Genomic DNA, 26,127 nt, shown 5'->3' with positions numbered 1-26,127 from the left:
TCAAAAACAATCTAGCAACACGGTACTTTGACATTTGGAGAGAACTGATTTACAGTTTGCTTGATTTTTAAATCCTGGGAAAAAGAAGAGCAGTGGAATACATGAGCCATTTTGAGTTTGACCACCGAGATGAGTTTCTTCACTAATAGTTTGCACTGTCCCAAGCAATTCATCAACATAAAATTGGATAAAGGATTTACCGAGCATGACCTTGCCCATCAGAACAAGAACCAGTTTCCTCTACAGTCAGTCTCTCCCCTCAGGAAGCTTCCATGAGTCTCTTATCCTTATCAATCAGATGGCAGACAGAATGAAAACCATGATCACAGAAAACTAATCAAATATTCACATAGACCACAGCCTTGTTTAACTCAATGAAACTATGAGCCATGCTGTGTAGGGCCACCCAAGATGGATGGATCATGGTTAAGAGTTATGGCAAAATGTGGTCCACTGGAGAAGGGGATGGCAACCCACTTCAGTATTCATGCCTTGAGAACCTGATGAACACGATGAAAAGGCAAAGAGATATGACATGGAAAATTGAGCTCCTAAAGTCTGTATGTGCCCAATATGCTACTGGAGAAGAATGGAGAAATAACTTCAGAAAGAATGAAGAGATGGATCCAAAGTAAAAACATCGTCCAGTTGTGGATGTGATTGGTGATGGAAGGAAAGTCTGATGATATAAAGAGTAATATTGCATAGGCACCTGGAATGTTAGGGCCATGAATCAAGGTAAATTGGAAGTGGTCAAAGAGGAGATGGCAAGAGTGAACACCAACATTGTAGGAATCAGTAAACTAAAATGGACTGGAATGGGCAAATTTAAGTATGTCTAATACTGTGGGCAAGAATCCTTAGAAAAAAATGGAGTAGCCCTCATAGTTAACAAAAGAGTCTGAAATGCTGTACTTGGGTGCAATCTCAAAAATGACAGAATGATCTCTGTTTGTTTCCAAGGTAAATCATTCAACATCACAGTAATTCAAGTCTACACCCCAACCCACTGCCGAACAAGCTGAACTCAAATGGTTCTATAATGACCTAAAAGACTTTCTAAAAATAATGCCCCAAAAATGTCCTTTTCATCATAGGGGACTGGAATGCAAAAGCAGAAGTCAAGCGATACCTGGAGTAACAGGAAAGTTTGGCCTTGAATTACAAGTAGGGAAAACCACTAGACCATTCAGGAATGATTAAAATCAAATGCCTTATGATTATACAGTGGGGGTGACAAATAGATTCAAGGGATTAGATTTGATATTGTACAGGAGACAGGGATCAAGACCATCAACAAGAAAAATAAAGGCAAAAAGGCAAAATGATTGTCTGGGGAGATCTCACAAATAGCTGTGAAAAGAAGAGAGGTGAAATGCAAAGGAGAAAAGGAAAGATATAACCATCTGAATGCAGAGTTCCAAAGAATAACAAGGAGAAATAAGAAAGCCTTTCAGTGATCAATGCAAAGAAATAGAGGAAAACAATAGAATGGGAAAGACTAGAGATCTCTTCAAGAAAATTAGAGATATCAAGGAAACATTTCATGCAAAGATGGGCAAAATAAAGGACAGAAACAGTAAGGATCTAACAGAAGCAGAAGATATTAAGAAGATGTGGCAAGAATACACAGAACTGTACCAAAAAGATCTTCATGACCTAAATACTCTTGATGGCATGATCACTCACCTAGAGCCAGACATTCTGGAATGTGAAGTCAAGTGGGCCTCAGGAAGCATCACTACAAACAACGTTAGTGCAGGTGATGGAATTCCAGTTGAATTATTTCAAATCCTAAAAGATGATGCTGTCAAAGTGCTGCACTCAATATGCCAGAAAATTTGGAAACTCAGCAGTGGCCACAGGACTGGAAAAGGTCAGTTTTCATTCCAATCCCAAAGAAAGGCAATGCCAAAGAATGTTCAAACTACCACACAATTGCACTCATCTCAAACACTAGTAAAGTAATGCTCAAAATTCTCCAACCCAGGCTTCAACAATACATGAATCATGAACTGCCAGATGTTCAGGCTGGATCTAGAAAAGGCAGAGGAACCAGAGATCAAAATGCCAACATCCACTGGATCATGGAAAAAGCAAGAGAGTTCCAGAAAAACATCTATTTCTGCTTTATTGACTATGCCAAAGCCTTTGACTGTGTGGATCACAATAAACTCTGGAAAATTCCTAAAAAAGATGGGATTACCTGACCAGGTGACCTGTCTCTTGAGAAACCTGTATGCATGTCATAAAGCAACAGGTAGAACTGGACATGGAAAAAAAAAAAAAAAAAAGAACTGGACATGGAACAACAGATTGGTTCCAAATAGGAAAATGAGTATGGCAAGGCTGTATATTGTCACCTGCTTATTTAACTTCTATGCAGAGTACATCATGAGAAACGCTGGGCTGAAGCACAAGCTGGAATCAAGATTGCTGGGAGAAATATCAGTAACCTCAGATATGCAGATGACATAACCCCTATGGCAGAAAGTGAAGAGGAACAAAAGAGCCTCTTGATGAAAGTGAAAGAGGAGAGTGACAAAGTTGGCTTAAAGCTCAACATTCAGAAAACTAAGATCATGGCACCTGGTCCCATCATTTCATGGCAAATAGACGGGGAAACAGTGGCTGACTTTATTTTTCTGAGCTCCAAAATCACTGCAGATGGTGATTGCAGCCATGAAATTAAAAGACGCTTACTCCTTGGAAGGAAAGTTATGACCAACCTACACACCATAGTAAAAAGCAGAGACATTACTTTGCTAACAAAAGCCCATCTAGTCAAGGCTATGGTTTTTCCAGTAGTCATGTATGGATGTGAGATTTGGACAATAAAGAAAGTTGAGCACCAAAGAATTGATGCTTTTAAACTGTGGTGTTGGAGAAGACTCTTGAGAGTCCCTTGGACTGCAAGGAGATCCAACCAGTCCATCCTAAAGGAAATCAGTCCTGAATATTCATTGGAAGGACTGATGCTGAAGCTGACACTCCAATACTTCTGCCACCTGATGCGAACAGTTGATTCATTTGGAAAGACCCTGATGCTGGGGAAGACTGAAGGCAGGAGAAGGGGATGACCAAGAATGCGATAGTTGGATGGCATCACAGACTGAATGGACATGAGTTTGAGTAAGCTCCAGGAGCCGGTGATGGACAGAGAGGCCTGGCGTGCTGCAGTCCATGGGGTCACCAAGAATTGGACATGACTGAGTGACTGAACTGAACTGAACTGATGTGTAATATCCCGAAGCAGCAAACAACTCTAATGGCCATCAACACTAATATGAATAAATGAATGAGATTACTAATAAAAAACTACATTCATAAGAGCAAAAATAAGACTTCAAAAATGTAAATTTGAGCAAAAACCAGAATAGAATGCTTTTTTATTATTTGATTTATATAAATTTCAGGAACATATATTATGGTGGGCTAAAGGTCAGAGCAACCTTTACTTTTATAAAATAAATGAAAAGCTCGTAAGTTGAAGGGAGCATGAGAATTGCTTCTAACTTTCTGGAAATACTCTATTTGTTGAACTGGTGGTACTTACACGGTTGTGTTCATTGTCTGAATGTTTACTTAAATGTACACTCATGATTTGTGTACTTCTTCTGTATATAAATTAAATTTCAATTATTATCTTAAAATTATGAATGCTGTTTATGTAGATGGTTTTAAGAATATGTCCTAAGTTTTCGAACAGTTATTTTACGAAAGCCCAACTTTTTTTCTTCTTTTTTCAATTACAGTCCTTTCTTTTATTGGAGTTCCAAATTTTAAAAACTGAAAGTAAAGCAATCATTCAGTGGTTCAGATAAAAGAAAAGCATCTTTACCTGAGTTACCCATCAGGCCTACTCTCACCTGCCCTAGCTCTTCCCAGAACAAGTTTCTGGGTATCTGAACAAAACGGTTTGCATGTCGACTCCATTAAAAGTCATCTCTACTACAGGGGTCAACTAACTATGAGAACAGTTCTTCTCGTACCTATTAAACGTACACAGTCCACAGTTAGACCTCCATAGAGGTCTACAAAATGCTCTCCAGAGTAGTTCTTTGGGGCCCAATAAGGTAGAGATTTCCTGCAAGGACTTTTCCCCTCCCCCTAGACTTAGGGTTATTTATAGGGTCTTTCACTTATACAAGTTCCCTGGTGTACAAGAACTGATCATTGATAGAAGTTTTTCTCATTCAGATAATTCATAAGGTCCTTCATCAGATTTTTTTTTGGGGGGGGGGTTGCAAACCCAAGAAGGCTCTCCACTTAATGTTTTTGCCACATTCAAGGCATATACACAAATTTTCACCAGTATGGCTTCTCTGATAGGTAATAAAGTCACAGTTATATTAAGAGGCTTTTTCACAACTGTTGGGGTTTCTTTCCAGTGGGGCTTTCTGTCGTCCAATGAGATGTGCATATTGTCTGAAGCACTGTTTCACAGGGCATTAAAAAAATATCATCCTCTGATCTGAATTCTCTTGGAATGAGGAGAGGTGAGCATTGCTAGAGAGCTTTCTCACATTCACTGAACTTGTAAGTTTCCCACCTGTATAAATCTTCTTGTGGGTGATCAGACATGAGCTTGGACTGAGGTTTTCCAAAAACTCAAGGCATTTGTAAGGTTTCTCACTGGAGTGATTGATACAGTTCTGTAAAGACAGCTCTCTGGTCAAACAATTTGTCGAGTTCCTACAACTACAGATTTTCTGGTCCCCAATAAAGTCTGAGCTCTGAGGAAAGTCTGAGATTTGCTTTGAGTTCTCCATCTTAAATGAGTTCTCTTACATTGTAAATACATATATTTTTTTAATGGTATAATAACTTCTTGTCTGGTCAAGACATCTGTGAGGATTCTGATACATGGGGAGGGCTGAGCTCAAGACCTTTCTCAGCCACATTAGAGATATATGGTTTTTCACCAATGTGGATTGTCTGATGTTGAAGAAGGGCTGAGCTCTGATGAAAGCTTTCATCACAGACACTGTATTTATAATGCAGCTCCTCTGTCTGAGTTCTCATTTTCTGTTGGGCAATGAAGTCCATGCCTAGGAGGAAGCCACTCTCACATGCAGACCACTGATGCGGTTTCTCTTCCATGTGAATTCTTTGATGAACAATAAGGTCTGAACTACAGCTGAAGCTCTTCTCATATTCAAGGCATTTAAAAGTGTGAGTGTGAGTTGCTTGGTGCCTGATGAGGTTGGCACTCCAGGTAAAACTTCTCATATGTTCCAAGCATTTATATGGCTTCTCACCTGTGTGGACTATCTGGTGTACAATAAGATCTGATTTCTGGGCAAAGCATTTCTCATAGGCACCGCACATAGGGCTTCTCCCCAGTATGTACTGTTTTATGAACAATGAAGGCTCACTGGTGTGGGTAAGTTTTCTCACACTTATTACATTTGTAGGGTCTTTCACCATTATGAGTTCTCTGGTGGCTAGTAAGATCGGATTTCCCACTAAAAGCTTTTTCACACTGCAGACAAATGGTTTCTCACCCGTGTGCGTTCGGTGCCTAATGAGGTTTGTACTTCGGCTGAAGCATTTGTCACACTCACTACAGAGATACAGTTTCTCACCTGTATGGCTTCGCTGGTGGACAAGCAGATCAGAGCTCTGACCAAAATTCTTGCCACAGATATAACATGTATACAATTTTTTACCTGCATGCATTCTCTGATGTCCTGAAAGGGCTAAGTGGTGCCAGAAGCTCTTCTCACATTTGCTACATTTATAAGGTTTCTCATTAACTGTGAATCCTCTGATATGAAATAAGATCTGAGCTTTGGATGAAGGTTTTCTCACACATAACAATCTACAAGTTTTCTCCCCAGTGTGGGTTCTCTCACACATAATAAGTGCTAAGTTTTCACAAAAGTTTTGGTCAAGTTCAAGGCACTGGTATATCTGATCATCTATTTGAGTAATCTCATGCACATGAATAAATTTTTTTTTTTTACCCTTCTGAGGGCATACCTGGTATATTTTCCTTGAGTTCTCTGATTATATTTCTCTTCTGAAGTGTACATTTTCGATGGCTCTCTTCTAGGGAGTTTTCCACTGGTATTACTGACCCATCATTTTCTTCATAGTCATTTTCTCGATAAGAACTTGAAAGATACATCTGTCTTAGGCCTTTCCGTCACAAGCAGTTCCTCTTTACAAGTTTCCAGCATTACATGCACTTGTTCTTTATGTGGTATTTACAACCCATAACAAGAAAGACTCAAGACTGTCTTCCTTTTGGCTCCAAAAGGTCTCTAGTCCATAGTTATTAACAATACTCAATTCCTTCCTCTCCCTGGCTACTGCCGGCACCACCCCTCTGCCTGGAAGGGCACTTCCGGTTACTCTCCGGACTCTCGGACACTTGGGGTTTGGCTTTCCCTGCGGCCACAGGCTTTGTACGGTGAACCCAAGGGCCCACCTTCAGGAAAAGAAGGAAAGCAAGCCTGGGAGGCCGACGAGAGCCAGGAGCATCCTTCTTTGCATGGCTCGGCGAGGGTAGCTCCGGCCAGGCCATCCAGTGTGCGATTTAAGGGCCAACAAGGCCAGCTAGCTTCCCGAGCCCTTTCAGCTTGGGTGGGAAGCGGCAGGCACAGCCCTGTCCCAAGCCCAACTTTTTAAGAACAATTTTTTCTAGCTTCTTAAACTGTTTTGTGTCCTAGAATATGAGAATGATCACGATTTTTCATTTTATGTATACTTCATTCAAAATTACTATGTTCAATGTACATGAACAAGAAGTGCAAAACATCATTTTATATGTGAAACACCACTGGGTGACTAGCCCTATATGTATCTTGTATGACATAATCATATTTTATATTTTGGGAAGGATACAGAAGAGCTCAAATAGATAACAAAAATGGTTTCCCAGTGAATATCTGACTGACTGTAGCCATTAATCTATTCCACAATATAGTTTTGAATGTCATATTAAGTTTTAAGTTATTAATTCCTATAAAACTATAACTTGCTGCAACACCAAAACTACTGGTGAATAACTGATCAGGATACAATAATTTAATTACAAATTTAAAAATATTTTCTGTGCTATTATGCCTGCTGATACAGCACATTCCATCTTTGAAAACTGTCTTGTGAAACATCTTCTAAGATTCTGAAATAAATTCTAAATATCATTGGAAAAAAAGCAGCAAAACAGGAACAAAGCTAGTAAGTTTCCTTCAAAAAAGAAAGGTCGGGTTTCGCATTAGAAAAATAAAAGTTCTAGCTAAATGGCAATTCACAGCAGTCATTATCATATAACTCTGGATGCAATACTGAAATACAGGTTAAAATATTCCTGGTCACTGAGTAATGCCACAGACCTTGTATGAGAAGCAACAGGAAAGCAAGAGGGTGAGCCTGAGGTCACAGTCTGTCACTTTACCAGATGTGTTGCTGTGAGACCATTTAGCTTCTCAATCTAAAAAGAAAAAAAAAAAAAAAAAGAAGAATATTGAACTCCAAGGTGTTTGATAAGCATGCTTTAGAATTGTTGCTTTCTTTCTCTAGCGCACTGCCACAAACAGACAGAAAACTATGTAACTTGATTAAAGATCTCTAATGTTTTTTGAAATGTTTTTACATTTTATTAACTGATAGATTAAAATACAGTTATGTGTCTGATTCTTGAATTATAATTAGAAATGCTCTATTTTTGTTTCTGGCTATCCTAATTATAAGTATTTTTCTGTGTAAATAATACATGTTCCATGCCAATAACACATGTATTTACTTCCCTAATTTCTTATAACTACTTTGGTTTAAGCATATGTTGTCTGAATATATCCCCCTGCATAAATGATAATTTTATAATCAAATTGTATCTCCAATTATAAGTGGTATTAAATTTATTCATCCATAGAGACTTCTTTTGCTACAAGTACATTAATCAGTATAATAAATGCAGGTGAGCAAAACTGTAAATATGCTAGAGAAAATGAAAGAAAGATGCACGAGTAATTATACAGTATTAACTATTTCATGTTTTTGTATATTAACTAAGAATAACAATTAATGGAAAACATTCTGGGAGGAAATATGATTTAGCTATAGATGCCTGCCCCTTGGAAGAAAAAGCTATGACTATACATAGCTACACGGTGTAGCCACATGTGTAGCTACACCTACACGGTGTACTAAAAAGCAAAGACATCATTTTGCTAACATAGTTCCCTATAGTCAAACCTATGGTGTTTTCAGTACTGTTGAGGTCCTTTAATTGACTGGAACCTGGTGGTCCTGAGTCGATCAATAAGAAAGTAAAGGAGAGTGAAAGAGGCTGATATTCCTTGGTTTATGCAGAAAGCCAGTAAGTCCCTGACACGGGGCTTGCTCTGTTCACAGAGGCCTCAGGTGCCCTCTCGATGGGGTGAAGGCACAGAGCGCCTTCTCGAGAGGGTCCTAGAAGCTCGGGCAGGAAAGTGAACTCAGAGAGCCTCTGCACTCCAAAGAAATAGCCTGAGAAAGAGAGAGAGAGAGAAAGAGAGATAGAAAGCAAGACACGGGGACCAAAGCTCTGATGGAGCAAAGGTGTTTTAATCAACATGGTGTGGGCATATATATTGTAGTTATTCTCAGCAAAGACAAAGATTAAAATTCCAGACTTACAAAACATAGGCGATCCATATTAAAGAGAGAGAGAGTTGTAAACAATCACTTTTACCGTATGGTTCACAAGAAGGAAGAGGGTACTTTTCATTGTATTGAAAAACTAACAAAGAAAATGCCTGGATCCCTCAGCCCCAGGAGAAGCTTGCTTCTCGTCTTAGTTCCTGAATTAATAAGGAACAGAGGATTCCTGACAGATCCAAAACAGCACACAGGAAGCCTCCTGTAAAATGCTTCCTGACACAGTACTTATGCATGGATGTGAGAATTGGATCATAAAGAAGGCTGGGTACCAATGAATTGATACTTTTGAAACCTAGTGCTAGAGAAGAGCCTTTTGAGAGTCCCTTGGACAGTAAGGAGATCAAACAAGTCAATCCTAAAGGAAATCAACCCTAAATACTCATTGGAAGGACTGATGCTGAAGCTGAAACTCCAATACTTTGGCCACCTGATGTGAAGAGCTAACTCATTAGAAAAGAATCTGATGCTAGGAAACTTTGAGGGCAGGAGGAGAAGGGAATGACAGAGGGTAAGGTGGTTAGATAGCATCACTGACTCAAAGGATATGAGTTTGAGCAAACTCTGAGAGATAGTGAAGGACAAGGAAGCCTGGCATGCTGCACTTCATGAGGTCACAAAGAGTCAGACACGACTTAAGTGACTGAACAACAACATTACTTTAGTAAAATATTTACTGACCACCTACTTTATGCTAGTAACTGCAATCTATAAAGTAGGAATATAAAAAGAACTAGAGATAAGAATCTCTGTTTTAACAAAACTTAACATTTGTGGGAAGGAGAGAGAGGGTAAAAAGAAAGCAAATGAACAGATAACCTATATTCAGATAGTGATAAATGTCATCAAGAAAATGAAATGAATGACTGACGATGGTGAAATCCAGCAGGACCCTGTGGGACTCCTGAGCACAAAGCCTTTCTGTTTTCCCATTTCTTGATTTCAGGAAATAGGCTTCATTTAGTGTCCATGACCTTCCTGAGTTCCAAAGGGGAGATTCAAGCAGTTGCTCATTAGGTAAGGAGGGGATGGAGACAAAGGAGAAACTGACAGTCAAGAGAAATAGTGCAGCCTTGGGGCAGGGTCCTGGTTCCCCATCAAGAGATACATACAACAATATCTTGAGCTGTTTTACAGAGACCAAAACCCCTACTGCGTAGAAGAAGTTAACTGTATGCTGCCCATAAGCACATAGACCTCAGATTGGTTAGAACCAGAAGGTTGATGATGCTGACTCCCACTTACCTCACCACCAATCAGAAGAATGTCCACAAGCTGATCATGCCGTTTGAACCATGATTATAAAACTTCTCACTGTCCGTTCCAGGTTGGGACACATAGTTTTGAGGGCATTAACCCAGTGTGGCCCTCTTTGCCTGGCAAAGCAATAAAACAATTCTTTTCTACTTCAATTGACAACCTATCTCTGAGATTTAATTAGATGGTGGATTATAGAGGCCGAATTTCTGGTTCAACGCTAAGCAGAGAAGTAAACTAAAGTGGTCCCTTATCCCATGTAAGATGGGTTGAGCTATGCCAGATCTAAGAGACTGATGTAGATTTGAAAATTAGAGTAAAGCATGACTTGAAATTCGTTCTGTTGGTCTTCACTTAGTTTTACTGTTAAAGTATCAAAAACTTACACAAATAAATTCAGAAAAAAGATGGTATGAATGTATGTGGCTATGACAGAGGGACCTGAAGTTCACTGTGCCTGGATTCCAAGGGGAGAAAGATTTTGCCTCATGTCCGTGGAACTCTTCTGCTTTTCTTACTGTTTTAGAACAAATTACTTAAAGATTCTCCTTAAGATAAAAAAAATATATATATTGCTTGTCAAATTATATATATCCAACGTTTATACGGACAAAGCCTTTTTGGTTTCCGTTTCTTGATTATAGGAAATTCACTGAAAATTTTTGTGACAATCTTGATCATGCCCAGATAATGTTTGTGTTGAGGTCTAAATGATAACCTAGACACAAATATTTGAAGATCTGGGGGAAAAGGGTAAAAGAATCAGGACACATATTTGAATAAGAGGTGTGTCCATATAGGTGGTATCTTGAATACCATCAAAGGAATACATATGTTCCTTTAAGAGCAATGAAAAGTCAATGAAGATGTTTAAACAGGAGAATTAAGTAATCCAATTTCTTTGTTTAAATTTAATTTTTAATTGGAAGATAGTTACTTTACTATACTGTGATGATTTCTGCCACACATCATCATGAATCAGCCACAGGTATACACATGTCCCCTCCCACTTAAGCCTCCCTGCCACATCCCTCCCCACCCCACACCTCCATGTTATCACAGAACACCAGCTTTGGGTTCTGCTTTGGGTTCCCTGCATCATATAGTAAATTCCCACTTGCTCTCTAATTTACATATGGTAATGTGTATGTTTCACTACCATCCTCTCAAGTCATCCCCACTCCACCTCTTCCACTGTGACCAATAGTCTGTTCTTTATGTCTGCTAATGATCCAATTTCCATATTTGAATTATCACACTGGCACTAAAAAGGAAATGCACTATCAGGTTACATGGGGAAGCACTGAGTCCAGCTGGGAAAGAAGAGATAATCCTTCTCTAGAAATGACAGAATGGTCCCACTGGAAATGGAGATCATATGGAGAGAATGTGGTAAAATCAAGTTTCATTTTGGAAATAAAGGTGATAAGACTTACTAATTGAATAGATGTGCAGATTAAGGAAATGGGAATAATTAAGGATGCTTCTGATATTAGGTGATTTAGTACCAGAGTAGATGATGGTGCCATTTACTAAACTGTAGGTAACTTGGGGTACACAGTTACAGAGCAGGTTAAATGGAGAATGCAAAGCTACCTTATTAAGCTTAGATATCTGGAGAACATATCCAATTTGAGATACCTGTACTCTATTCATTTGTCTGAAATTTAGGAATTTTTATCATAAAGATGATATTTAATATTCATGAGGTTAGAGGAGATCACCAAACTGTGGCATATTAAAAATACACCAGGCAAAAGAACTAAACAGACATTTCTCCAAAGAAGACATACAGATGGCTAACAAACACACGAAAAGATGTTCAACATCACTCATTATTAGAGAAATGCAAATCAAAACCACAATGAAGTATCATGTCATGCCGGTCAGAATGGCCGCCATCAAAAAGTCTACAAACAATAAATGCTAAAGAGGGTGTGGAGAAAAGTGAACCCTCTTACACTGTCGGTGGAAATGCAAACTAGTACAGCCACTATGGAGAACAGCGTGGAGATTCCTTAAAAAACTGGAAATAAACTGCCATACGGCCCAGTAATCCCACTGCTGGGGATACACACCAAGGAAACCAGAATTGAAAGAGACACATGTACCCCAACGTTCAATGCAACACTGTTTACAATAGCTAGGACATGGAAGCAACCTAGATGTCTATTGGCAGATGAATGGATAAGGAAGTTTTGGTACATACACACAATGGAATATTATTCAGCTATAAAAAGGAACACATTTGAGTTAGTTCTAGTGAGGTGGATGAAATAAGTCAGAAAGAGAAACACCAATGCACTATATGAATGCATATATGAAGAATTTAGAAAGACAGTAATGATGATCCTATAAGCAAGGCAGCAAAAGAGACACATATGTAAAGAACAGACTTTCAGACTATGTGGGAGAAGGCTATTGAGAGAATAGCATCGAAACATATATATTACCATATGCAAAATAGATGACCAGTGCAAGTTTGATGCATGAAGCAGGGCACTCAAAGCTAGTGCTCTGGGACAACCCAGAGGGATGAGGTAGAGAGGGAGTGGGGGAGGTTGGGGGGGGGGTTCAGGATGGAGGGTGACACATGCACCTGTGGCTGATTCAAGTCAATATATAGCAAAAAAACTATCACAACACTGCAAAGTAATTATCCTCCAATTAAATATTTTTTAAAAAGAAAAATATATGTTTGGTTTTATTAATGTGAAGCTTAACTATATGATTTGCAAGTGTGTTTGCCAGTGTGTAAATTTAAGCCTGAAACTCATTTCTATTAAAAATTAAAATGGAAAAACTTGAAAAAAATGTAGAAGTGGTGAGAAATAAATAATGATTAATTTTCAAAATAAATAAAAATAAAAATATAGCAGAGACAGACTTGAATCAAGCTCTGTGGATTCTTGCATTAAAAATACAGGTGAGGAGAAAGCACCACTAAAGGGATGTTGACAGCAAGTGAGAAAATTATTTCATATCTGCGAGTAAGGCAAGTTTGTGTCTCAAGGAGACTGCTAAATATGGAGATCAGACAGCAATATTTAATTTGAATTCACTATGACTTAAAGAGAACAGTTCCAGGAAACTATTATTCTCTACTTATTCTCACTCAGTATGTATTTGAAAAAACCTGTAAGCTGCTATCTATAAGTAAGATAGCATCTTTCCCTTAACTTCGCATAATGTTCTCTCAGTTTGTTTTTGACAAAGTCATGGACTTGGAATTGCTTCGCAGCATTTTAATTTATTGATGTAATGAGTTTTTAAAAAATACTTGTCTAGCTGTTAAAATATGGGGTATTATTAGCTTAGCATGAAATAAAGCACATTTCTACAAGTTACTAAGAAAAAAAATGGATTTCCACTTGAAATTCAATTGGAGTGAACTGGCTAGAGAACAGGTGGTAAGGACTGGAGTCAATATCATAGAATATACTTTCTAAAATGCTCACTGTGAAAGAGAGGAAAAAACAGGGTGATAAACATAAGCAAAGGCAGATTAAAGGTTTTATAACTGCCATTTTTGTTTGATTTTTTAGAGAGGTATTTCTTTTATTTTATGTTAATGAAAATGATTTAGTACCATAGGAGAAACTTAGGATTCTGCATGAAGGTTATTTCAGGAATGAATTTTTTAAGAGGTCTAGAGGTTATGAGAATTCGAGAAAAAATGGAGGATCTGGACAAGACTTTGATAGTAACAGGAATTATCTTTTTTCTTCGTATGAAGCTTAAAGGCAGAACTATGAGTGGAGAGGCAGATAGTGTAGGATTGCAAATATGAAGCATTTTAGGAGTCTTGCTTATATTCATTTTTGTTTTATTTATTTTATTTTTTAACTTTACAATATTGTATTGGTTTTTCCATAATTATGAGGTAAATCTTGGAGGAGGAGAAGAGGATTCAATTATTCAAAGTGTATAAAAAGGAAGGAGGGTCTGAACTATTCTCATTAGCTAGCGAAATAAATTTCCTTAAAAATGAAGACAGACTAAAAGTGATATGTTTTATTTATTTGATTATTTTATACTCTGACCATATTTGAAGGATTTAACTATAAATATTCATGATTTCTGGAATTCTTAGAAATCAAATGAATATTTCAACATATAAAATTATTATTAACCTAAGATTTTGAAGTGAGTTTACTTCTTCTTGAATATAATATAAAGACTTAGATTGAGTTTGTCTAACCCCAGCTATATTTAAAGTGAGTTGTTTAAAATTTCTTTAAAATTAATTACAGACAGGTTTTAATTCAACAATTTTCCCCCATGAAAGGAAAAATGTGATTTTGTCTCTTCCTGGACTGGCTTCATGTCGGAGCTTGACTGCCTCTGTCCTCACCTCTAGACAAGCATGGGTTCCCAGAGATTTCATATATTTTAGTCTAATATTTTGTCTTTCAAGTATACATTAATTTTGAAAATATATACATTGGTCTAATACTAAACTGACTTCTTTCTTGCTTTCCAATACCCTTTATTCTATTTTTCTATCAATCTACCTAAACTAAATTATAAACTTTATACATAATTATGTTAATCACATAATTATTTTAATAACTGTGTGGAGATTTGTTCAACGAACTAGAAGGAAGTGACAAAGTAAATCATGGAGGAATGTAATCTCAGGTAGTCATTGAAATATGATATTTATGAAAAGTTCTAATAAAAAGATTTTTGTTACAATGCTGAATGAAAAACCATGAATTACATTGCATTACTTTTCATATTATCTACTTTGTTGCAAAAATTTTAAGGTAGCTTACAAAACTGCACATTATTCAACATGACAAAAATATGTTATACCGCGTAAATGATTGAAAAGGGAAACTTATTAGGTAATAAAGTGAAACATTATTCAACTTTACTTGTGAAAATTTGCCAAAGGATGTTTTACACACTTGCTGTATTTGGACCCATAATTTACTGTAAGCATCCTCAAAACCAACTTTTCCTAATAAAAACCAAGTTCAGTTATATGATTTAGAGCATCTGCAAGAGAAGGCAAGCTGGCTGTTTTAGTACGAGCCAGATAAACTTGACACATCACCTGCTAGACTTTTCTGTGCTGTCTCAGACTCCTCAGCACTTTATGAGCAAATTTAGTTCTCTTCAGCAGGAAGGGAGATGAAACAGAATAGAAACATTCAACCAGTTTTCTTAAAAGCATCACTGTAATAAATGGACAAATAAAAAGAGTTGAATTATTCTCTGGCTCATCGAGAGACAATCCCAAAGATCCCAGCTTATTTATTTGCAATTAAGTGAAAATTCCCTTTGCTGTTGCTGCTAATGATGGTGATTACTTATTATGTCTACACTATTGTTTAAGCAGAAAGAATAAGGCACTGATATGCTGGCCTATAATCATACTCTCTCCCTGATGCAGGAGGGACACAGTCCCGTAATTCTATGATCCCAAATCCATGGGGCCAGATATATGTTTGAATCTATTTTTTAAACATTTTGATAAGTATTACATTACACAGTTTGCAAGCTATGTTACACCTCATAAACAAACCTATTAATATTTCTTTAGGGAAGCAACTGGATACTCTCACTTGGTCAGATGAAAAAAAGACTATGAATAACATTAACAGCATCACAATTTAAAGTATGATTTGCTAACCAAATACATTTATAGATGTTTACAATCAAAACAAACTCAGTTTTTACCATTTTTTGTTGTTGTTGTTGTTTATTTGTTTGTTTGTTTTTAGGAATGGTTGGATGTGGGATCTTGACCTGAGCATTCTGTGTGGGGTTGTTGTGAAGGTTAAGTGTGGAGATTTAAATCATTTGATTGACACTTGCTGAAGGCTCAAATACATTACTTATTTTGCCTGCCTTTCTGGCAGACCCTGGGTCCTACCCCGCTTGCTGTTTTATAGGCCTGTGTTATTGCAAACAGGGAGTGTGAGACAAGTATACATGCACACGCAGCTGTTTTTTTTAATCATCTATAATTCATCTATCACCTACCCACATACTACATAAAATATAAACATTTGATAGAATCTGTTCCCCTTCTCTCTCTGTCTTTCTGCATGTTTTAGGTATCTTTAGTAACTTTTCTATTTCAGAAATAAAAACTGTTGATAATCTATTTGCAACAGATTATTAGATTCCTAACTCCCAAATCGTATTTATTACTATTTTAATCACAAGATTTCCAACTGATCTGCACTAGAAACATAGTTATAAGACTTCAGTGGGATGAACTGAGCCAGTAGTTCTGGCATATATACACTACCATGTGTAAAACAGACAGCTGTGGGAAGCTGCTGTATAGCACAGAGAACTCAGCTCAGTGTTCTTCATGACCTAGAGGAGTGGGATGTGGGGGCTGGACAGAGGCTCAAGAGGGAGGAAATATATGTACACCTATAGCTGATTCACTTCATTGTACAGGAGAAATTAACACAACATGGTAAAGCAATTACACTCCAATACAAATAAAAAATAAAATTAGTCACCATTATCAACCTCAAGTGGTGCTTCTCAATGAATGAAGTGTTAGTCACTCAGTTGTGCTTGACTCTTTGTGACCCCATGGACTGCAGCCCACCAGGCTCCTCTTCCAGACCCAGGGATTGAACTCAGGTCTCCTGAACTGCAGGCAGATTCTTTACCGACTGAACTATGAGGGAAGCCCACCCCTCAATATCTGTATTAAAAATGATTTGACTTTATCAATTATACACATCTATTGAACATCTACTCACAGTAAAAGATCCACTGCTGAGTTTTTGTTGCATTGCTCTCTGTAGAGAAATCTAACTGCACATGTTTCTGCATTGCTTAAATCATTATTATTCTTTATAAATCCACAGAAGTACTAAGATAGATTTGCCAAGGAATAATAAGTCATCTTTCGCTGTAATAGAACCCACTCCATTAAGGCAAATGTTCATTAGTAATGTGTTTGTGCCTTGAGTGAGGACTACGTTATGAATCATTATTTCATTTTGGAGCAGACAATGTATGAAGAAATTCCAGGAAAACATCAAACCATCATCATTTGGGCTAATCCAAGTGTTTCCAGAAAGCATTTTAACATCACAATTTTATATATAATGGACCAAGAAGGGAGAAATCTTGTTTCTGATTTGCAAGGTTGCTGTGATCAGCTCCCTGAGGTCACAGGAACCGAGGAAAATTGGCCAAAAATGACCTTTTGAAGGTGATGAAGTGAGGCTGGTCATCATGAAGGACATTGCCTCATACCAGTAATTATTATGATGGTTCTTGCAAAAATAAGCCCTGATGCCACTAGAATAGATGGAACTTTAGACCAGCCAGATAATATGTTTAGTGTACCTACTCTTACAGTTTTAGAAAACAAACATTTGAAACATTGTAAAAATGAATACATTTGTCTCTAAATGTTACTGAAATTATTTTGAAATGGTTTTATGAGTAAGGCTGATTTTTTTTTCTGTTTTCTTTATTGTGATTTACTAACCTGAACTTCACACAACCCTAGAAAGTAAGCACAATGTATATCACTGTATTACTGTGGAGGGAAAACAGCATGGGAAGATTAAATACCTTGCCTAATACCTCAACCAGAATTAAAATTCTAAAGGTCATGTTCATAAATACTAAACAGTAGATATACCTGTTCATCTCAAAAAATAAAAATCAAACTTAAAAGTACGGAGCAGATTTTAATAAGCTAGAAACACTTTTTAAGGCTTTTTATTTTATTCTTGGTCATGCAATACAGCATGTGGGGTCTTAATTCCCTGACCTGGAATTGAACCAATGCCCTCCCTGCATTGGAAGTACAGTCTTAACCACTGGGCTGTCAGGGAAGTCCCTAGAGACTCTTTTTAATAGTAGGACAAAAGTCTGGGAGTGTAGAATGGAGATGGAATCAGAGTTTAAAAATGGATCAGTAAATCAAGTCATTGTCTTATTTTAATCTTGATATTACATATACTGTCTGATACTTTTATTTCTCTTTTATGGTTTCTACTCTTTCCAAAACCAATTTGGCCAAAAAGAAAAAAAGAAAAATTTGGAAGATGCCAGGAATAAATAAGGGTTATTCTAAATTTTAAAACCACATAAATTAGCTTTCACTTGCAGCCAATATGAGCAGAGAACAGATTTAACTAGCTGATAGCACTTTAAAGCAAACAGATCCTTGGCCAGGGAGAGAAGGAGCACAGGACGGGGAGTTCAAAGGGAATGAGGAAACTCTTGGAGGTTAGAGGCTCAGAATCTTGATTGTGCCAGTACTTTCATAGATGTAAAAAGGGAGAATTTAGACAAAACATTGGTTACCCCCCATATATCTGGCATTTGATATACTGAATATTGATGAGATAACCAAGAAGGTGGAAATTTTTATCTTCATGGATACTGAAACCATGTGTTATCAAAGTAGAAATTATGAAGATTAGATGTCTAACCAAGAATTACAATCATAGAGTGAGAAGCCAACTTGGGTATCTGAAAAATGCTTTCAATATGAAAAGTTACAGGGTGGTTTACACTGACGGAAAATACAAACCTGAATGCTTTAAGGAAGACCAGAATAAGGAGGTTCCAGAAGCACCATTGGGGAGAAAAGCACCGAGATGCAGATACCAGGAATTTTAAAACAGTGGGGTGCACAAAGTCACAAGAATATAAGCAGGGAGGTGCAGCAGGTACTGGGAATCAATGAAAATTTTAGTGTATTTTTTATAGGAAGTCCTGTATATTAAGATAGTTGAAGAGTCTAGTTGAGTTTCTTGGCTTTAACTTGTATTCCCTTAGAAACTATATACTTGAAATTTACTCTCAGATAATGTCTGTTATTATTTGGAAGAAAAAAAAATTTAATCCTATACTTATGAAAATAAATCATTTTCCAACATAAAAAGTTAACATAACTTCAGGTAACAGTGTGTTAAATTGCTAATATCCACAGAGAATTTAGATTAAATTAGATGTGACATCTTTATCAACCAAGCTGTGGTTCAGATCAGTTCAGTTGTTCAGGCGTGTCCGACTCTTTGCGACCCCATGAATCGCAGCACACCAGGCCTCCCTGTCCATCACCAACTCCCAGAGTTCACTCAAACTCACGTCCATCGAATCAATGATGCCATCCAGCCATTTCATCCTCTGTCATCCCCTTCTCCTCCTGCCCCCAATCCCTCCCAGCATCAGAGTCTTTTCCAATGAGTCAGCTCTTCGCATCAGGTGGCCAAAGTACTGGAGTTTCAGCTTCAGCATCATTCCTTCCAAAGATATCCCAGGGCTAATCTCATTCAGAATGGACTGGATGGATCTCCTTGCAGTCCAAGGGACTCTCAAGAGTCTTCTCCAACACACTTCAAAAGCATCAATTCTTCGGCGCTCAGCTTTCTTCACACTCCAACTCTCACATCCATACATGACCACAGGAAAAACCATAGGCTTGACTAGAAGGACCTTTGTTGGCAAAGTAATGTCTCTGCTTTTCAATATGCTATCTAGGTTGGTCATTACTTTCCTTCTAAGGAGTAAGCGTCTTTTAATTTCATGGCTGCAGTCACCATCTGCAGTGATTCTGGAGCCTGCCAAAAATAAAGTCTGACACTGTTTCCACTGTTTCCCCATCTATTTGCCATGATGTGATGGGACCAGATGCCATGATCTTTGTTTTCTGAATGTTGAGCTTTAAGCCAACTTTTTCACTCTCTACTTTCACTTTCATCAAGAGGCTTTTTAGTTTCTCTTCAGTGTCTGCCATAGGGTTGGTGTCATCTGCATATCTGAGGTTATTGATATTTCTCCCACCAATCTTGATTCCAGCTTGTGCTTCTTCCAGCCCAACGTTTCTCATGATGTACTCTACATAGAAGTTAAATAAGTAGTGTAACAATATACAGCCTTGATGTACTCCTTTTCCTATTTGGAACCAGTCTGTTGTTCCATGTCCAGTTCTAACTGTTGTTTTCTCACCTGCATACAAGTTTCTCAAGAGGCAGCTCAAGTGGTCTGGTATTCCCATCTCTTGCAGAATTTTCCAGTTTATTGTGATCCACACAGTGAAAGGCTTTGGCATAGTCAATAAAGCAGAAATAGATGTTTTTCTGGAACTCTCTTGCTTTTTCCATGATCCAGCAGATGTTGGCAATTTCATCTCTGATTCCTCTCCCTTTTCTAAAACCAGCTTGAACATCTGGAAGTTCACGGTTCACATACTGCTGAAGCCTGGCTTGGAGAATTTTGAGCATTACTTTACTAGCGTGTGAAATGAGTGCAATTGTGCGGTAGTTTGAGCATTCTTTGGCATTGCCTTTCTTTGGGATTGGAATGAAAACTGACCTTTTCCAGTCCTGTGGACACTGCTGAGTTTTCCAAATTTGCTGGCATATTGAGTGCAGCACTTTCACTGCATCATCTTTCAGGATTTGAAATAGCTCAACTGGAATTCCATCACCTCCACTAACTTTGTTCGTAGTGATGCTAAGGCCCACTTGTCTTCACATTCCAGGATGTCTGGCTCTAGGTGAGTGATCACACCATCGTTATTATCTTGGTTGTGAAGAATTTTTTGTATAGTTCTTCTGTGTATTCCTGCCACCTCTTCTTGATATCTACTGCTTCTGTTAGGTCCATAGCATTTCTGCCCTTTATTGAGCCCATCTTTGCATGAAATGTTCCCTTGGTATCTCTAATTTTCTTGAAGTGATCTCTAGTCTTTCTCATTCTGTTGTTTTCCTCTATTTCTTTGCATTGGTAGCTGAGGAAGGCTTTCTTATCTCTTCTTGCTATTCTTTGGAACTCTGTCTTCAGATGCTTATATCTTTCCTTTTCTCCTTTGATTTTCACTTCTCTCCTTTTCACAACTATTTGTAAGGCCTCCCCAGACAGCCACTTTGCTTTTTTGCATTTCTTTTCCATGGGGATGGTCTTAATCCCTGTCTGCTGTACAATGTCATGAACCTCATTCTGTAGTTCATCAGGCACTCTATCTATCAGTTCTAGGCCCTTAAATCTATTTCTCACTTCCACTGTATAATCATAAGGGATTTGATTTAGGTCATACCTGAATGGTCTAGTGGTTTTCCCTACTTTCTTCAATTTCAGTCTGAATTTGGCAATAAGGAGTTCATGATCTGAGCCACAGTCAGCTCCTGGTCTTTTTTTTGTTGTTGTTGACTGTATAGAGCTTCTCCATCTTTGGCTGCAAAGAATATAATCAATCTGATTTTCATGTTGTCACAGCTGGTGATGTCCATGTGTAGAGTCTTCTCTTGTGTTGTTGGAAGAGGGTGTTTGCTATGACCAGTGCATTTTCTTGGCAAAACTCTATTGGTCTTTGCCCTGCTTCATTCCATATTTAGAGGCCAAATTTGCCTGTTAGTGTGGTTAGCATGCATCTTGGGTTAGGTACTGGTGAAAACAAAGTCATTTAGAAAAGATTACTAGATAGGAATGCTTGATCTTTACCTTTATCAATAAAATTGTCAACTTGGATTCAGTTCAGTTCAGTTCAGTCGCTCAGTCGTGTCCGACTCTGTGCGACCCCATAGACGGCAGCCCATCAGGCTCCACTGTCCCTGGGATTCTCCAGGCAAGAACACTGGAGTGGGTTTCCATTTCCTTCTCCAGTGCATGAAAGTGAAAAGTGAAAGTGAAGTCACTCAGTCGTGTCTGACTTTTAGCGACCCCATGGACTGCAGCCCACCAGGCTCCTCCATCCATGGGATTTTCCAGCCAAGAGTACTGGAGTGGGGTGCCATTGCCTTCTCCAATAATATATACTACTATCCTCAAAAGAACTGGTTTCTGGCTCACTGCTGTGCTGTAAAGATAATAAATAAAGAACAAGAGAAGATATCACATTTTAATCCCACTAGAGTTGACTCACTGGAAAAGACTCTGATGATGGAAGGGATTTGGGGCAGGAGGAGAAGGGGACAACAGAGGATGAGATGGCTGGATGGCATCACCGACTCGAAGGATATGAGTTTGAGTGAACTCCAGGAGTTGGTGATGGACAGGGAGGCCTGGTGTGCTTTGGGGTCTCAAAGAGTTGGACACAACTGAGACACTGAACTGAACTGAACTGAATCCAAGTTTACAATTTTATTGATAAAGGTAAAGATCAAGTATTCCTATCTAGTAATATTTTCTAAATGAATATGTATTTTCACCAGTAACTAACCCAAGATGCTTGCAGAGAAATACATGTGTTAACTTTTGTACATAATTATCAACCCTGTACGTTATGTAGACAAAGGGTGAATATTTATCTTATTCTGTAAATGTTACACTACTGAATGAATGCTAACATGATAACACAGTTCTCACCTTAGGGCTTTTGAACCTGGAATGTTATTCCCCAGTCTCTGTACATGACTTGTTTCTGCTTGTCTTTCACCCTAGTTGTATATATATTATCATCTTGGTACAAATTCAAAGAAAAATACTAATCTGTGAGTTACAGAAATTATTCAAGCAATACAATAAATACCATCATCAGACATCAGGTTTAACATTGATTCTTAAATTACAAGCATTGAGGGTTTTTTTTTTTTTTTTTTTTCTTTTTTCCCTTCTTTGTGATTTTCCTTTCTGTTACAAGGGCAACAATACCTGTATTGAGAGGCCTCCACTGGATTGAAAATATAATGATCTAATAGTTGCAGATCATTCAAGGATCATTTTGGCAACATTATAATTCCAGGCAGACCTTCCTCTCCAGTTTAGCATCATTTTGAACTTCTGCTGACATTCCTTTAATTGTTCTTTATCAAAGAATTGCTGACAAGTTATGAAATAATTTTTTTAGTCTGAGAAAAACTTGATTACAAAAATAAGCCACTGACATCAATAAACCAAGTATTTTATCAACTCAGTTTTCAATAATATGCCTGTCTTCTTATTTTCCTTTTAATTTGTATCATGATTGGTAATGCTTAAACAAGTCAATTTAGATAATAGGTCTAATATTGTTACCTGTTGATCTTAACTCTAAAATGAGCCAAAAATTCAGTTTTTCTTCCATGGCAGTACTCAGGAAAATACATTAAAGTAGTCCTTTAATTTAATGAGGGTTTTAATGTGAACCTATATGTTGCTGATTGCTGTTTATTAAGTGTAAATGAAATAAATTTCTTTAGATTCAGGTAAATAAGGTGAAAAAAGGTGAATTTTGCTTTTTTCCACTTCTCAGAATACTTTAAATGTGATTTAGTGTATTTAAATAATTTCTATGATACAAGGCCAATGCTATTGGAAGTGTTATTTCCCAGTTGTACAAAACAGTATTTAAAGTAAAACAACAAAAATCATTTTGATGGGCAGTTTCACGTATTTACTTTGCTTCAAAAATTTCTCAGTTATTATTAAAAAAATCAGACAAGCAAACATAGGATGTCACAGAGCAGGCTATATCCTACCTTAGACACTGTGTAAAAAAAAAATAACTACTAGCCTGACAGAAAAGAAATGCTATGAGGTCATCATAAAAAAGAAAGAAAAATAATTGTTTAAAGATGCATGTTCATGTATGGCGAAACCAATACAATATTGTAAAGTAAAAAAATAATAATAAATAGAAGAACTAAAAAGTTACACAAGTTTAGTGTTTCATATATTTAGAAGTCATTCAGAAACCTATTTTTTTATTGTGATATTTTCATTGTAGTTTTCCACCTGATGTGAAGAGCTGACTCATTTGAAAAGACCCTGATGTTGGGAAAGATTGAGGGCAGGAAAAGAAGGGGATGACAGAGGATGAGATGGTTGGATGGCATCACCGACTCAATGGGCATGGGTTTGGGTGGACTCCAGGAGTTGGTGGTGGACAGGGAGGCCTGGCGTGCTGTGGTTCATGGGGTCTCAAAGAGTCAGACACGACTGAGCGACTGAACTGAAACTGATTGTAGTTTTCCACTGAAAATAGCTAGATCATTAGAAGAATATAAAGTTAGGACAGAATGAAAGATGGATTATGTTTATAGATTCAATTATGAGCTAAGATACATAGGATTGAAGAGCAAAAATAACTACTAAATTTAGCATATGATTTTAGAGTTAAGAGATCTTATTAAATGGTCTTATTTGACATTCAAAATGACCCTGTCTGATGGTCACAGATCTCATTCTCTTTTACTGATGAAAAATAGGGGAGAAATCATCTGAAATCATGTAGCCAATAATTATTAGAGTCTGGACTTAATATCAGGTCTCCTGAATTTAGATCCAGTCTTTCATATATGAAGGGGAATTTTCAGCCACTAAAAATATGAATGTCTAAATAAATACCACTGCAGTTTTTAATGTTATGTAGTCAAATTATGGGGCTTCCCTGGTGGCTCAGCAGTAAAGAATCACCTCCCAATGCAGGAGACATGGGTTTGATTCCTGGGTTGGGAAGATCCCCTGGAGAAAGAAATGGCAACCCACTCCAGTACTCTTGCTTGGGAAAATCCATGGACAGATGAGCCTGGCAGGCTATAGTCCACAGGGTCATAAAAAAGTCGGATATAACTGAGAGACTAAACAACAATTCAAATTATGAGTGAAGCCGAGAATGTGTTGCTGTTATTGCTTGGTTCTTTTTATTAGTTTTCTTCATTCCAGTAGCAGGTTCTCTTGCAATGTTTGGTCACCATGATTCTTGCAGCATTCAGAAGTCAGCCTGAGTGTTACCAATAATTTCACTGTGATTATACAAATTACAACTTCTATTTGTTTACATTCTGATTTGAAAAAAAAAAATAGGAGGTAATTAATTAATTTTTCAGGTACCTATAATCGTTTAACTCTACTCTTTTGGGTTTTGCCCAGTTTTACCATGGAGAGAGGAGTTCACTTCATTGTTGTTCAGTTATGTCAACTCTGTGTGACCCCATGGAATGCAGGACACCAGGTTTCCCTGTTCTTCACTATCTTCCAGAACATGCTCAAACTCATGTCCATTGAGTTGATGATGCCATTCAATCATCTTGTCCTTTGTCATCCCCTTCTCCTTCTGCCTTCAATATTTCCCAGCATCACGGTCTTTTCTAATGCGTCAGCTCTTCGCATCAGGTGGCCAAAGTGTTGGAGCTTCAGCATCAGTCCTTCCAATAAATATTCAGTATTGATTCCCTTTAGGATTGACTGGTTTGATCTTCTTGCAGTCCAAGGGACTCTCAAGAGCCTTCTTCAACACCACAGTTCAAAAGCATCAATTCTTCAGTGCTTAGCTTTCTTTATAGTCCAACTCTCACATCCATACATGACTACTAGAAAAACCATAGCTTTGACTATATGGACCTTTGTTGGCTAAGTAATGTCTCAGCTTTTTAATATGTGGTCTAGGTTTGTCATGGCTTTTCTTCCAAGGAGCAAACATCTTTTAATTTCATAGCTGCAGTCACCATCTGCAGTGATTTTGGAGCCCAAGAAAATAAAGTCTGTCACTGTTTCCACTGTTTCCCCATCTATTTGCCAATAAGTGAGCGGACTGGATGATGCCATGATCTTAATTTTCTGAATGTTTAGTTATTTCAGCTTTTTCACTCTTCTCTTTCAGTTTCATCAGAAGGCTCTTTAATTCCTCTTCTCTTTCTGCCATAAGAGTAGTGTCATCTGCATATCTGAGGTTATTGATATTTCTCCCAGCAATATTGATCTCCTCATAACCACCAAACAATTTTCCAGACACCAGCTGTGTCTCCTATAATCAAACACCATTTACCTGATCTACATGGAGACTGCATCATACTCTACAAGTTAGAGGATCAGCCTTAGGACACTGCTCTCCTCCACATATCTGAGACACCAGTCACAAGCCCAAGGTATCACCTGTACTTCTACCTGACTGGCTGTACATCACAGGTTCCCATAAATTCCTTTTCGAGTTCTATTACTTGCTAGAGTAGCTGACAGAACTCAGGAAACCCACTGACTCACTTGGCTACGAGTTTTCTAATAAAAGGATATAACTTGGGATGTGCCAGACATGTAGGGCAAGGTATGAGGAAGGGCAGGAACTTCTACAACTTCTGAAAGCATCACTCTCCCAATGTGTTCACCAGCCCAGAAGCTCTTACACAGTCATTCTGGATGTTCATGAAGGCTTCCCGACTAACCATGGTTGAGTAAATCACTGGCCTTCAGTGACTACTTTAATTTCTAGCCCCTCTTCCTCCTCCAGATATCCTCAAGTGGGACTAAATGTTCCAACTCTCTAACCACAATGTTGGTTCTCCAGACCACCAGCCTCCA

At 37.8% G+C, this 26,127-nt stretch overlaps 1 protein-coding gene across 3 annotated transcripts in view; it reads right to left on the bottom strand.

The window, feature by feature from the left end:
- The window catches only part of LOC139176326 (zinc finger protein 322-like), a 111,163-nt gene that overhangs the window by 72,495 nt on the left and 12,541 nt on the right, over positions 1-26,127 (bottom strand). Inside the window, exons 2-4 of one of the 3 annotated variants that reach the window (XR_011560728.1) lie at positions 14,969-15,090; positions 9,895-10,025; positions 7,344-7,441 (exon numbers count right to left, since the gene is read on the bottom strand). Coding sequence is in view for 1 of the 3 variants with exons in the window: in XM_070767912.1 (XP_070624013.1) it covers positions 4,840-5,862 (1,023 nt within the window). In the remaining 2 variants the exon portion in view is untranslated. Of the gene's footprint in view, positions 1-2,305; positions 7,442-9,894; positions 10,026-14,968; positions 15,091-26,127 lie in introns of those variants that run through there. The other 2 variants (XR_011560729.1, XM_070767912.1) reach the window with 2 other exon arrangements.

Source organism: Bos indicus, chromosome 16 (genome assembly GCF_029378745.1).
Source record: "Bos indicus isolate NIAB-ARS_2022 breed Sahiwal x Tharparkar chromosome 16, NIAB-ARS_B.indTharparkar_mat_pri_1.0, whole genome shotgun sequence".
NCBI classification, from domain to species: domain Eukaryota; kingdom Metazoa; phylum Chordata; class Mammalia; order Artiodactyla; family Bovidae; genus Bos; species Bos indicus.
This window is presented reverse-complemented; position numbering and strand designations above follow the sequence as displayed.